Source organism: Rhincodon typus, chromosome 15, assembly GCF_021869965.1.
Source record: "Rhincodon typus isolate 14 chromosome 15, sRhiTyp1.1, whole genome shotgun sequence".
Classification (NCBI taxonomy): Eukaryota; Metazoa; Chordata; class Chondrichthyes; order Orectolobiformes; family Rhincodontidae; genus Rhincodon; species Rhincodon typus.
In genome coordinates this window covers 2,891,516-2,906,465 of record NC_063346.1, presented here as the reverse complement: position 1 = coordinate 2,906,465, position 14,950 = coordinate 2,891,516, and the positions used below count along the sequence as shown (strand labels likewise).

The 14,950-nt window shown below is 43.3% G+C and overlaps 1 protein-coding gene across 1 annotated transcript in view; it reads right to left on the bottom strand.

Moving 5' to 3' along the window:
• uba2 (ubiquitin-like modifier activating enzyme 2) overlaps positions 1-13,876 on the bottom strand; it is a gene marked incomplete at its 5' end in the record, with an annotated part of 51,114 nt that extends 37,238 nt beyond the window's left edge. Inside the window, 7 exons of the mRNA XM_048605941.1 lie at positions 4,541-4,608; positions 7,075-7,196; positions 7,760-7,860; positions 10,012-10,076; positions 11,450-11,520; positions 13,518-13,601; positions 13,856-13,876. Coding sequence (XP_048461898.1) covers positions 4,541-4,608; positions 7,075-7,196; positions 7,760-7,860; positions 10,012-10,076; positions 11,450-11,520; positions 13,518-13,601; positions 13,856-13,876 — 532 coding nt within the window. The remainder of the gene's footprint in view (positions 1-4,540; positions 4,609-7,074; positions 7,197-7,759; positions 7,861-10,011; positions 10,077-11,449; positions 11,521-13,517; positions 13,602-13,855) is intronic.
• Between the last annotated feature and the right edge of the window lie 1,074 nt (positions 13,877-14,950).

Below are 14,950 nucleotides of genomic sequence, written 5' to 3'. Positions count from 1 at the left end.
GCGCACGTTCTGACATCCCGTCACTAAGTCACCCTTTATTTACTTGTGCACAGTACACTGGCTGTAGCCAGCCAGCTCAGAGTCAGTCCTCAACTGAGGGGATTCTAGATCTCCTGTTCAGTCAGCCAGTGCCTCCTGATTGGCCCGGGTTAACAACCCCAATCAAGGACCTTGTAGTGAACAAGGTCCACCTGGTTCCAAACACTGCAGAGTCAACCTGCCTGGTTTAAATTTAAACAAAACTTGACAGTTAACTGGTAGTCATCTAATTGGTACATTCTCCGTGGCAACACCTCTACCAATCAATCAAAAACCACTTGGCAGCTAATCAGCACTCTCCTCACAGTATATGTGGTGTTTTCTCTTAACATTGGTATTCTTGTTATTTATTCTGATGAGTGCGAGATTAAAAGCTTCAACAAAAAGATTTACTTTAATTAAATAAGTTAACATTTTCTAATTGCTGTTATGGGATTTGGGTTCACATTTCTGGACCACTTTGTGTCTGCAATCCTATACAAAAGCAGAGGTTCAGTTAGCTGGACAGCTGCTTTTCCAATACAGAGCAAAATCAACAGCGCAGAACAAAAACAAAGTTGCTGGAAAAGCTCAGCAGGTCTGGCAGCATCTGTGAAGGAAAAAACAGAGTTAACGTTTTGCGTCCGGTGACCCTTCCTCAGAACTGGTGGTGGCTGGGAAAACGTCAGTTTATATGCAGAAAAAAGGGGAAGGGGGATGGGGTAGGGAGTAAATGATAGGATAAAGCCCAAAGAGACAGAAGAGCAGTTGGACAGAAAGAGTTGATAACGATCAGGCTGGGAGGGTGAACAGTTGTTAATGGGGACTATTAGTGACTAACAAGAGGTGGTGTGTGATAGCAGCCTGCGTGGTAACAAGGCCTGGTGTGTGGGGGAGGGGGCTGGGACATGGGAGAGTTTAGGCTCTAAATTTATTGAACTTAATATGGAGTCCGGAGGGCTGTAGGGTCCCCAAGCGGAAAACGAGGTGTTGTTCTTCCAGCTTGCGTTCATGTTTGCTAGAACACTGCAGCAAGTCAGAGACAGAGATGTTGGCCAGGGAACAGGGTGGTGCGTTAAACTGGCAGGCAACAGGTAGTTCAGGGTCTTTTTTCCGAGCAGAACGTAACGTTCTGCGAATCTGTCACTTAGTCTATGCTTTGTTTCCCCAACGTACAAGAGACCACATTATGAGCAACGAATACAGTAGAGTAGATTCCGGGAAGTGCAGGTGAGGTGTTGCTTCACTTGGAAGGTATGTTTGGACCTTTTGATATGGGGGGTGAAGGATGTGTGGACCAGGGTGTCCCAGAGGGAATGGTCCCGGTGGAAGGCGGACAAGGGAGGGGAAGTGAATGTGTGTCTGGCGGTGGCATCTTGCTGGAGATGGCAGAAATGGCACCTGATGATCTTCTGGATATGGATGCTGCTGGGATGATAGGTAAAGACAAGGGGAACCCTATCGCTGTTGTAGGAGGGAAGGGAAGGGGTGAAAGCAGAAGTGCGGGAGATGGGTCAAGTTGAGGGCCCTGCTAACCATGGAGCTGGGGAATCCTCAGTTGAGGAAGTAGATGGACATTTCGGAGGCTCTCTTGTTGAAGTTGGCCTCATCTGAAGATATACGACGGAGATGGGGGAACTGAGAGAAAGGGATGGAGACTTTACAGAAAGTGGGGTGGGAGGATGGATAGTCCAGATAGCTGTGGGAGTCACTGGCTTTGTAGTGGATATTAGTGGCCAGTCTATCCCCAGAAACAAAAATGTCAAGGAAGGGAAGGAAGGAGTCAGAGATAGACCAGATGAAAGTGAGGGCAGGGTGGAACTCGAAGGCAAAATTGATGAAGTTTTCCAATTCCGGACAAGAGAGGGAAGCAGCTCCGATGATATCATCGATGTATCGGAGAAAGAGTTGTGGGTGGGGGCCAGAATAGGACTGGAACAAGGAATGTTCCACGTACCCCACGAAGAGACAGGCATAACTAGGGCCCATGCGGGTACCCATGGCAACCCCTCTTACTTGAAACAGCGTGGCGACTTGCTTACTATGAAGGACTCTCCTTCTCAACCTCTACTCACCCGAGGCACGATGACCCTCAGGTTAAACCACCACTAGTCATCTCTAATGACAGAGCAGTCCTATCATGTGGTAGGACTATGACGATTTTATACAAAACCTCATTTGAGAAGACCATGTCTGAACATCTAGTTCAATTTCATTTCCATCCAATCCCACCACTCCTTGATTCCATGAGCTTCTCAAGATCTATCGATCTCAGGTTTGAATACACCAATGAAGGGGCAGCATAGTTGTTCAAAGGTTTGGATGTTGCCTCACAGCGCCAGGAACCCGGATTCAATTCTAGCCTTGGGTGTCTGTCTGTGTGGTTTTCATGTTATCCGTGTCTGTGTGGGTTTTCTCTGGGTGCTCCGGTTTCCACACTCAGTCCAAAGATGTGCAGGTTAGGTGGATCGGCCATGCTAAAAAGTTACCATGCAGTGTCCAAGGATGTGCAGGCGAGATGGGTTAGCCACAGTAAACGCAGGGTTACGGGGACTGGGTGGGATGCTCTTCAGAGAGTCAGACTATGAGCTGAATACCTCTTTCTGCACTGTAGGGATTCTATGATTCCATTGAGCATCCACAACCCTCTGGAGTAGAAGATTTCAAACATTCACAAACTTCAATGAAAATTTCTTATCTTGATCTCAACTGACTTACCAATTAGTTTGAGACCCCTAGATCTAAATTCTCCAGCATCTACTCTATCAAACTATAAGAGGATTGAGTGCTTCAATGAAGCATTCTTCTAAACATCAAATATAACCTATTGCACTCAATCTATACAAAAATGGAGCCTATCCCAAATGCTGAATAATAATACAGTCTCAGGTCTTGATGCAAAACAGACTGCTCAGTGGCTGAACACCAAAGGGAATGTCCAGAGACTCAGTCAGAAGATTCTAATTTTGCCCATTGTGCCTATGTTGCCTCTTTCAAAGAGTTCAATGAGTCCCTCTCCTCCTATTATCATTGAATCTGCTTGTCTTATTCTTTCAGGCACTGCATTCCAAACCATTATTAATCTCTTTGTTAAAAACCAGCTTATAATTAACTTTTCCTGCTGGATGGAGTAACAAATCTGACTTCTTCAGTCTCAGCACTTAATTGAAGTCTCTCATCACTACTGTCATGTTTCAAAACAACGGGCATTTTAATACTTCACATTTTGGCAGGTCACTATAGTTAAACTGTTGGCATAATTTCATACCTAAAGCAGTCTACTGTAGAGACAGTGAACTGAACAAGACTTCAACATGACAGTTCCTCTGAATTACAACAAATTACCCAGAATCTCAGTTCAGCAACAAATAATAGGACAAGAGCGTATACAGACAGAATTGCAATGGCTCAGGTCACCCACCCAGTGTGTCTGAGACCTTAAGACGACAGGTTCTCATCCCAGACTCTCATGGCCTATTTGATACTAGTGGCTGATGTGCGACAACCATACTATAAGCTGGGGATATGTAGCGGATGGGAAAGAATGGGTTGTGGTGATAAAAAAAGCAGTCAAGGCTCCTGTGCTTGATCTCCATCTGGTGACCCCACTGGAAGTTCCATGGGTGCCTGAATGAACAGTGACAGCTATGCACAAGGACAGGTTCTCCTTCAGCTGGAACGGCTCTGATGGAGGATCAGCCAACAATCACTAGGTAATATATTAGGAGTCTGTGGAACAGTATATGTGTCTCAATAAGAAAATCAAAGTGGGACTGTCTGAACAGCAGAAATCTAAATTTTTGATTAAATAATGTACCGACTGATCCAGTTGCAAATAAAAATAAACCAGAAGAATTTAGAAACAAACTCAGGAGACACAGAATTCAGAATTCACGGGCCAATTAGATGTTTAGGCTCCATGCAAGCCACCTCCCACCCTACTTTATCTTGCTCTAAATATCTATCTTATTTCTCACTCCTCATTGCTTTTATCTTGTTTCTCCTTGCAAACAGTTATAATGGTCACCTCAATCAAGTTCGACATTCTCATCACTCTGTTGGTGAAGACGTTTCTTCTGAATTCCTTATGAGATTTACGAATAAACATTTATATTTGAAACTTAATTCTGGACTCACTCAAGTTGAAACATCTACTCCTAACTCACTGAACCTGTTTTTACAAGATTATACTAGGTTACCCATCAGCCGTATCTCTTCAGGAAAATGACAGCCTCAACCTAATCAGCTTTTCGAGCAAGGAGAGAAATTGCAAGATGCACATGTTCCTTTAAAGTAACTTTGGAAAGTAAAATAAGTCAATGTGATTGCCTGTGACTGATGTTTACCAGTTACGCACAGGAATTAGTTCCTTGCTGGAATTACATTCCAACTAAAGGTCGGAACTACATTCCATCTTTGTAATGGAATCAGGCTCACTCGACCATTGTACAACATCCCTTTACACTCATTTAATTAGGATTAAATTCAGGTGAACTTGTCCCAGGGTCACTCTTGTACTTACAGGCAGCCTCTGGGTCAGCAGTATCAGGTGATACTTCCTGGTCAGCATCTTCCTCTCCAAACAACTGGCTGCAGACAGAACAAACCACAAACACTCTGGATGTTATTGGTTGTGACAGATACATTCATATAGAGTAATATGTGCCCCTGCTGTGCACAACACCAATGGGCAAATCATCTCCCATTAAAGATTACCAAGCAGAACATTTAAATGTAAACTGAAAGCTACAAGAAAAAAACAAGGAGCTTGGGCAAGAGGAGAAAGCATGGTGAGAGGGGGAGGGAAGTAATCAAAGGAATGTATGCTTAATGGACCAAATAATCCCAGTCAAGTCCCTTCCCTATCAGAAAGATCCAGTGACTCAAAATCTCTCAAGGCCCCACTGAAATGAACAGGAGGGGCTTGGGTGGGTAGGGGAGTGTCATAGCTGCATGGCAACCAGTTGATACCTTTGAGATCAACTCCACAATATCAGCTCATGACCCCACTTGAGATCCTGGACCCCACATTTGGAAATTACAAGATGCGTTGCAGCAATTTACCAAGGTTCCTCCAACAGCACCTCTGAGGCCTGTGACATCTACCATATAGAATGACAACGACAGCATCTGCAAGCTCCTCCATGCCATGCACTATCCTGGAGCTGGCTGTTGATAGCATACATGCGAAAAATGTGTTTTCTGATCATGTTACTGAGGGGATGCATATAGATGAGAAATACAAGAGGTGAAGGATAGATACTTGGGGAAACACCAGAAACAGTGAGGGAGTGGGAATTGAAGGCACTACAGAAGATTCTCTGGTAAAAGATATAACAGGGTGTGGAGCTGGAGGAACACAACAGGCCAGGCAGCAGAGGAGCAGGAAAGTTGACATTTCGGGTTGGGGACCCTTCTTCAGAAATGGGGGATGAGGAAGGGACTTCAGAAATAAAGACAGACAGCTGGGGAAGGTAGGTGGGTTGGTGACAGGTGAGTGCAGGTAGGAAGCAATGGGGATTGGTCAGTGAGGTGGGAGGAGTGGATAGGTGGGAGAGAAGACGGACAGATTGCGTCAGGTCAAGGAGGCGGGGGTGAGAGGAAGGCTGGTCACGGGATGAGGCCGGGGAAACTGGTGAAATTCACATCAAGACCACTGGGTTATGGGCTCCCGAGGCAGAATATGAGGTTCTGCTCCTCCGTTTCCGGGTGGCATCATTGTGACACTGGAGGCGGCTCAGGATGGACATGTCACCCAGGGAGTGGGAGAGGGAGTTGAAATGATTCGCGACTGGAAGGTGTTGTTGTTTGTCGCGAACACACACCCTTGGCCTCATCCCATTACCAACTCTCGCTCTCATCCCCGCCTCCTTGACTTGACATAACCTGTCCATCTTCTCCACCTATCTGCCCCTCCCATCTCACTGACCAATCCCCACCACTGCCTACCTGCACTCAACTATCACTATCCCACCTACCTTCCCCAGCCCCATCCCTTCTTTCTCTATTTCTGAACTCCCTTCTCCATCCCCCATTTCTAAAGAAGGGTCCCGACCCGAAACGTCAACTTTCCTGTTCCACTGATGCTGCCTGGCTTGCTGCGTTTCTCCAGCTCCACACTTACCTCTGACTCCAGCATCGGCAGTTCTTACATTCTCTGGTAATAGTTCAGTTAATAAGAATGGAACCAGGTGACAGAATCATAGTGTCATAGAGAAATACAGCATGGAAACAGGCCCTTCGGCCTAAACTGGTCCATGCTGACCACGGTGCCCTCTCAGCTAGTTCCAATTGCCCGCATTTGGTCCACATCCCCCTAAACCCTTCCCATCCATGTACCTATCCAAATTTTTTTAGATGTTGCTATTGTACCTGCCTCAACCACGCTCTCTGGCAGCCTATTCCATACACACACCACTCTCTGCGTGAAGTTGCCCCTCAGGTCCTTCTTAAATCTTTCCCCTCACACCTTAAACCTATGTCCTCTAGTTTTCAATTTCCCATCCCTGGGAAAAAATGACTATATGCATTCATCCTATTTATGCCCCTCATGACTGTATACACCTCAATAGAGTCACACCTCATTCTCCTACGTTCTAAGGAATAAAGTCCTATTCTGTCCAACCGCTCCCTATAATTCAGGCCTACCAGACCTGGCAACATCATCTCTGCTCACTTGCCAGTTTTTTGGGCCTTGGTAAGGCCACACCTTGAGTACTGTAGGTGGGCAGGAATACACATGATGGAGGAGAGGGGTTGGACAAGGTTGGTGTGGTCAAGCGTGTCAATGGCTGCAGGCAGTTCAAGAAGCGTGAGGAGAGAAGAGAAGTTAACTTTGTCACACTCTCACGGATATGATTTGTGACTTTGATAAGTATCAAGTTGTTACCATGGCACAGGAGGAAACCCGATTAGACACATCTGCATGCACACACGCATTCACGAACACATAGACCGACACACATTTCTCTGAAACAACAGGAAATGCCAGAAATACCCATACACCATACAGAATCTTTGGAGAGAGAGTAAGAGTTAATGTTTGAGGCTCCTTACTTGAAAAGGTACTTCGCCCATACGATACAGTGGATTGGCTCTGAAGGAGTGTTTCGGATTGTGCAACCTGGAAAGGTTTTCTGTGTTGGTTTGGGCTGGCACTCGTAGCATTCTGTTACTCCCTGCAAAAAGACAATGTTACTATCAGCAGCATCAGGACAGGTGCCAAACTCTCACTGAAAGTGCCTCCAGTGTTATTTGCAAAAGGAATCAGCATGTGAAGAGGTGTCAGCACTCATGACAGGAGATCTTTTATGATCCTTGGAGAGGGTTGCATTAATTAAGAGACTAGCTGTTAATTGGAAAGTTTTTAGGTTCAGACATTTTATGCTTTTTCAGATTTGAGTCAGCTTATGTTAAACATGGAATAATAGGGAACAAGAAATGGCCTATGGACTTGGGACAATGAGATTATGAATAAAACCTCATGGTGAGGATCCTGCACTATCCAGAAACATCTGTTTGAAAGCTGCTAATGCATACAATTACAAGTAAAGGAGAGTTTCAAACTCAACAATTACAAGAACAACGCTGACTCAGAACATGACAATACGAGCAGCCAGGATCCATGGCAGTTGCACCCAAGTGAGACTCAGCACCTCCTGGCAAGTTCAAAATTTGGGAGAGAATGTTAGGTTGTTCTTATTAAAAGAACCAGCAACTGGAGAATAAATATTTTCAGTACCTTTTTGATAACAGTGACTTGACCGAGGTATCCTGCAGATCCGCTCTCTATAAGAGGAATGTCAGCAGCTAAACACATTCTATTCACGTGGTTACGTGCAGCTGGCAAAAACAGATTGAACAGAAGCAAGATCAGATTTGTAAACTCTGATTTGATCACAAAGCACATGTACAACAAAGCAACTGAATGTGCACATAATCTAAACAAGATATATCCATTCAAGATGTATCAAGTATTTCATTATTCTGAAAGCATACACCAGGAATAGACTGGGAGAGATTAACTATCTTGAATTAGAGGAGAAAGAATACTGAACTGTTCCACAAAATGTGGTTCTGATGCAGTAGAGGGACAGTTATGTCCATACCAAAGGAGGAGATTACTGTCCAATACAGATTTACACATTTTGATCTCCCCCTAGTTAGCTGCTCCTTTAATGAGTTTTGAAAAGTATTGGTGCTTGCTAAAATTCAGCTGTTGATCTTGCAGACCAATCACACATGGGAAGATTGACTCAGTGAAAAATTGTTCCACTTGCTGAAAGCACAACAGAACACTGCAGCATAGACTTCACCACTTGCTACTTTAACAATGCGCCCATTCTGAACAACCTCTTGGTGCTGGCATTTTCTAATCCTGGCGACCATTAAAGTTGCTTTTCCAATGGTCTACTGGTTAAGACATTGACTTAACTGAGTCATGAAGATCTGGCAGGCCCCAGGTCCGATCCTGGTTCTTGCTCATTTAGTGTCACCCAGGGTCAGGGCCAGCACTGGAATAAGGAGAAGGCAAGTGACATCTTCCTTTCTCACAAAGAGGGTTTGCATAAGCTTGGCTTGTAGTCCATTGTGTTAGAATGGGGCAGAGATGGGGAAATCTGAGGCATTTAAAATATAATAATTGCGTAGGATCTGGGATGCACAGTTACTGGGTTGGAGAATCTAGAGGAGGGGGTCATAATCTCAGGGCAAGGGATCAACATTTAAGTTTGGGGAGGGGAGGGGGTTGCTCAGATTTGTGGTACTTTGAATTCTCCATCCTGGAGAGCCATGTATGCTTGGTCATTGAGCATATCCAAGACTGACATTAATAGACTTTTGGCTTTGAGGGAATCAAGGAATATCGGAATCAGACAGGAAAGTGGACTTTTTGAAGATCAGGCATGATTTAATGAATGTCAAAACAGGCTAAAGAAGGGGAGTGCTTTACTCCTGTTTCTATGTATTGCTATTAAATTGTGGAGCAGCAGGATTAATTGAATCATACTTTCAAAGAACTGGTCATGCAGAACTTGAATACTGCTGAAGGTTTTTGCCTTGCACTCACTAGGACAAATGCAAGAATACCAACAATTTATACAAAGGAGAACAGGGAACTGGTTAGCTGACAAGTCAACTTTGACTGGCTGAAGCATTGTTGTGGAGGAAACAACTGGGAAATAGAGGCTCCCCAAGCCGCTGGTTAATTTAATAAAGGCATAAGCCCTTAACAGATTTGGTGTGTTGTCAGAGAACAGACCCCTACAGATGAATGTATGTCACTTCTAGTGAGCACAAGTAAGCCACAGCTGATTATGGAATTCACTCAACTGATTATCTCACTGATTTTTAGTGTAACTATTAACACATAGGATTGTTTGGAAACTGCTACTAATCACAAAAATCACACCTCTCTGCTTTTTTGTTGAGTTTTTGGAAACTCTGCCTGCTTTTCATGATGAGTGCAAAATGAAAAGCTTCAGCAACATATCACTTTTCTCAGTAATTTTCAAAGAATGGACTCAAGCATAATGTGTCAAAAACCTTCTGTGCTGTTTGATCGTACCATCTGATAAGGTAGATATACAGGGAAACAATGGAGGAGGAATCAAGAACAAGGGGGCACAATCTTAAAATTAGAGCAGGAAAGATCGTCTTACAGGTGGCACTGCTAAACTGAGGATCAATAAAAATGCCCATGATGAAGATGAATGAACTTTTTATTAGATAATGTTATCAAGAAATGCAAATTAAAAGTGGGCAAATGAGATTCAGGTACAGATCTGTCATGATCTAACCGAATAGTAAACCAGTTCCTGGAGGTTGGGCCTGTTGCTAGAGATTGTAATTTTATTGTGTGTGGTACTAGATCCAAGAAAGCAAACACCTCTTTCTGGCCAAAACAGCATGCAGTAATTACTTGCTCTTGCATTTATCAATCATCCATTACTCTTGCTTAAAACCAGTAGAGCCCTAAATGCCAGAAATCCTTACCCCTATTATCCAGAGCATTCATCACAAGTGTAAACTGCCTGAAGAATTCCACATTATAACCTGGGCTGTGGGAAACAAAAGTGAAAGTACTCAAATAGTTTACCACAAACAAGAAAAAAAAGTACAGCTCTTTCAAAATATCACTCTCTAATTCTACACAATTTCCACTGCCTTGTTCATCATCCCAATAGATTAGCAAGTTTAATGGGACAATCGGACATTGGCAGCATGCTAAGTGGGACAGGTAAAAAACTGTGCACAGGATGCCAAGCATTGCCAGGCATGAGCTGCTGCTACCTCTACGAAAAGGTTCCCTTCCACACTGACAATATGTACGCCAACTGAACCATCAAGAAGGTAACTCATTGATCAGTTAGGCAAGTAACAAACCAAAATCATACCTTCATGCTCCAGCAGTCAAGAATTGCATAAGGCTATTTGATCTAACAAAGCTGAGGTTGACAGGACTACATCCAGATCTTACTACCACAACTGAAACTTGAGCTGAGAATTGCTTCTCAACTTTCTTTTTTAAAAACATTGTGTCTGCTTTCATTGCTTAATTGAATGAACTGAAGATCGCAAATGTTACAGCCTTTGCTGGCAGATCTGTGCATTGTATATATTTGCAATCTTGGTTAAGGAAATAAAAAGACTTTTTGTTGGATCACAGATTTATATCTGTCTCATTCAATTTTTCAAGCCAACTTTTACTCAGGCTCAGGTTTGAGAGTGTCGTTAACAATGTTGACATTACTGCTCATCCCAAGTCACTCTTGAGGAAGTGGTGTGCTCGTGTCTTGAACCACTGTAGTCTACTGGATGAGGATGCTCTACAGTCCTGTTAGTTGAGGAGTTTCAGGATTTGGAATTTAAAAAAAAAAAAAATCAGTTAAGGTGATCAAAAAACTGTCAGATTGTTGTTAAAATCCCAGTTTGTTCAACCATAAGGAATTGTGCTATCCTTTTCTGGTTTGGACCCAGATGCAACTTCAACCCTGCATCAACATAGTAACCAGTAAACCCCTTTAGAAATGGCCTTGAGCAAGTCAATCCGTTGTATCATTACATATTCGATCTACTGCACAGGATTTTTAAAGCAGTGGCCGACAACACAATTACCAGCATGCTATGACCCCAGGTGAAGCATATGTTGAGATCAACAGGATTAAATAAAAGATACTCTGACATGCCCTTAAGGTTGAGAAAAATGTAGTTTTTCTTTAAAAGTGAGTTGTCAGGAACAGCTACTGCCTGCTTAGAAGAGGAGCTTTGGACAACCAGAGCTGAAAACATATTGACACTCTTCAGATTTACCGCTGGCCTGCCATTTCTCAGGGTAATGCTAAAGTGCTTCTCAACCACCACTTTAGAAGCACATGGTTCTGCAGACAAGTTCTGTGATGCACAACAAGGCCCAATAAAAGATAAAACTCACTTCATGATGCTGTCATGATGAGCTGTAATCCTGGCCTCAGGGCAGAACTTTAAGGCACTTTCTTTGGCCACCTGCAAACCAATCAGACAGAAGTTCAAAGAGAATACAATCCAGATTTATCCGAGTAACAGATCTGTACAGATGCTGCGTAGAATACACAACACAAACGTTTGTATGCCTTATGTGTCTCCTCCCACTTTACTTGCTTCATTTGAGCCTTTCAGCATATCTTTCTGCTTCCTTCTTACGTATTTGAGTTTCCTTTCATTGCAAGGCTGTTGGAAACCGTGGCTGTGGTAAAGGTTTCAAATTCTTACCTCACGGGCTAAAAAAAAACTTCCTTATTTCTCTACTTATTCTTAGTTACGGTCCACAGTTTTGAACTTTTCCATAAGTGTAAATATTCTGCCAACGTATATCCTCCCTGTCAAAACTTCCCAATTTTGAATGACAATGAAGACTTCTTTCACTCGTCCTCTGCAACAAAATACAAGTCTTAAATCTGTTCAACCTTTCCCATTGGTAGTCAGCTCCAGCATCATCTGTATAAAATCATAGAACACTACAGTACAGGAGGCAATGAGATCTTTATTTGTTTAGAGGATGTGGAGGTCACTAGTTGGTCAATAGTTATTGCCTGCCTAGGTGCCCTTGAGAAGGTGGTGCTGAGCTGCCTTCTTGAACCGCTGCAGTCCATGTGCTGTAGGCAGACCCGCAACGTCCTTAGGGAGGGAATTCCATGATTCTGACCCAGTGACGTATTTCCAAGTCAGGACGGTGAGTGGTTTGGAAGGAAATTTGCAGATGGTGATGTTTCCACCCACATATTTGCTGCCCTTATCTTTCTAGGTGGTAGAGATTGCAGGTTTGGATGGGGCTATCAAAAGAGCCAGGATGCATCTTGTCCACAGAATGCATTGCTGCCGCTGTGCACCAGTGGAGGAGGAGGAAGTGCAAGTTGAAAGTATTAATGGGGTGCCAACCAGTGAGCTGATTTATCCTGGATGGTGCCGAGCATTTTGAGCATTGTTGGAGATGCACTCATCCAGGCAAATGGGGAGTATTCTATCACACTATTGGCCTGTGCCTTGTAGTTGGTGGACAGGCTTTCCTTTCAGGAGTCAAGTGGCAAGCTACTCATCGCATAATTCCCAAACTCTGGCCTGCTCGTAATGCTACTGTATTTATATGGCTGGTCCAATTTAGATTCTAGCTAATGGTAACCTCCAGAATGTTGATAGTGGTGTATTCAGTGTTGGCAATGCCATTGAATGTCAAGGTGTGGTGGCTGGAATCCCCTCGTTGGAGGCGGCCATTGCCTTACACCTGTGTGGCACGTATGTTATTTACCACTTACCAAGCCAATTATTCTTACTTGCCTGCTACTATCCTTCTTAATCTATGATGTGGCACTTGTCAAACATTTTTGAAAGTTCAGATGTGCTAAGCTCACTGATCTTCTCTGTCACTTCTAAGAACTCAAACCCCTTAGTCAAACAAAACTAGTCTTTAAGAAAATCAACTCTGATTGCCTCTCTGTTCACTGTTTACCCACCTTACTAGCAGGAAAAAGTTTCTCAATTATTTCATCAAACCATTCATGACTTTGAAAACCTCATCTGAAACTTGCCATAACCACCCACATATTCTAATCCTGTGGCCTAAGGTAAACAATTTAGTTTGAGGTCCTGTTAGTACATTGTTGGGGAGCACGAATTTAAAAAAGTAAGGCTCTGAAAAGTGTCAATTAAAGGCAAGTTTTTTTTTGCTGGAAGGTGCTTAAAGAGACAGATGAAGGACAGATATTCCAAAAGAATTCAGAGAATCTCCTCAACCTAATCTCCCAACCCAAGGAAGGGAAATAACTCAAAAGAAAGCTGCGAGGAGGAGAAATATTGAGATTTTCACCTCAGCTTGAACCCAAGGCTGCCTTCCAGAAAAAACAGAAAATAAAGATCAAAATCATTATCTTGACAATATAATAAACCCATGAATGCAGATAGTCATAAAGTGCTCTACACATTTACAGAAAGGCAAATCAAGTCTCTTGATGATACTTGACTCTTACCTGAGCTTTTGACTTTCCAACATGTTTCTTCTGGAATAGAAACTGCCGGTTGAGGTTGCTTACATCGATAGTATCCAAATCCACCTAGAAACAAGTAGAGATAGGTTGGTACAAAGTTCAATCTTTACCACGGACAGCACAAGAGTGAACTAAATCCACAGGAATAAACGTTCAGCGCACTCTCAATGCCAAACCAGGCACTCGTGGCTAAACCAAAGCTATTTATTTGATTAAAATTTCAAATTAAGCAGTTTATTAAAAGATTTTTCTGCATTATTACAATTTGAATTAACAGACGATTTGAATTAAGTAACCTTAAAGAATACAAAGCAATTTACCCAGTTTTGGGTATACCATTTTCAGAAATCAGTCAAGGTTCTACAGAAACTGATTTCAATTATTAGGATCCCCGAGAACAAGGGGCTGCAGCTGTAAGGAGAGATAAGAGAACATGGAGCTCTTTTCATTAAGACAGCAGTTAAGGGAAAATCTAATCAAGGTGTTGAAAATGAAGTGAGGGGAAACTATCTCCACTGATTGGTGACTTAGTAATTCAATGACATAAATTTCCCATATTGAAAACAAGATTTAAAAAAATTTATATAATAGTTGTTAAGACATAGCTGCACAGAAAGACAACCCATAACAGTTTCCAAAAAGGTACTGAAGAGAAGGCAGAGAATGAGATTAAAGGGATGGACCGGTTATTTGTGGAGTCAGCAGTGGCAGATTGATCCAAATAGATTTACTTATTCTTTCATGGGATGTGGGCGCTGCTGGCAAGACCAGCAGTTGTTGTCCATTCCTAACTACTCTCAAACTGATGAGCTTGCTAAGCCATTTCAGACAGTAGTTAAAAATCAACCACATTGCTGACAGTCTGGAGTGATATGCAGGTCAGACTAGGTAAGTACATCAGGCATCATAGTCACACAGCAGGGAAACAGACCATTTGGCCCAACGTGTCCATGTCAACCAGATTTATTGAACTGAATTAGTCCCGTTCACCTGCATTTGGCCCATTTTCCTCTAAATCTTTCATATTCATGTACCTGTGCAAACATCTTTTAAGTGTTGTGATTATGCTTGCCTCTACCACTACTTCTGGCAGCTCATTTCATGCACACACCACCCTCTGTGTAAAAAAAGTTGCCCCTCAGGACCCTTTTGAATCTTTCCCCTCTCAGCTTAAACCTATGCCCTCTAGTTTTGGAATCCCCTATCCTGGGGAAAAGACCTTGGCTATTCACCCTATCCATGCCCCTCATGACTTTATAGACCTCTAAGGTGGGGAATGCAAGGATGAGGGTGCAGGAGGTGGGGAGCCGAGGGTGCGTGTAGGGTGGGGGAGCGGGTGTTGGGGGCAGAGGCTGTGCAGGAGGGGGCGAGGGCGAGGGCGATGGGGCAGAGAAGAGAGGGGTCTGGGGGGGGGG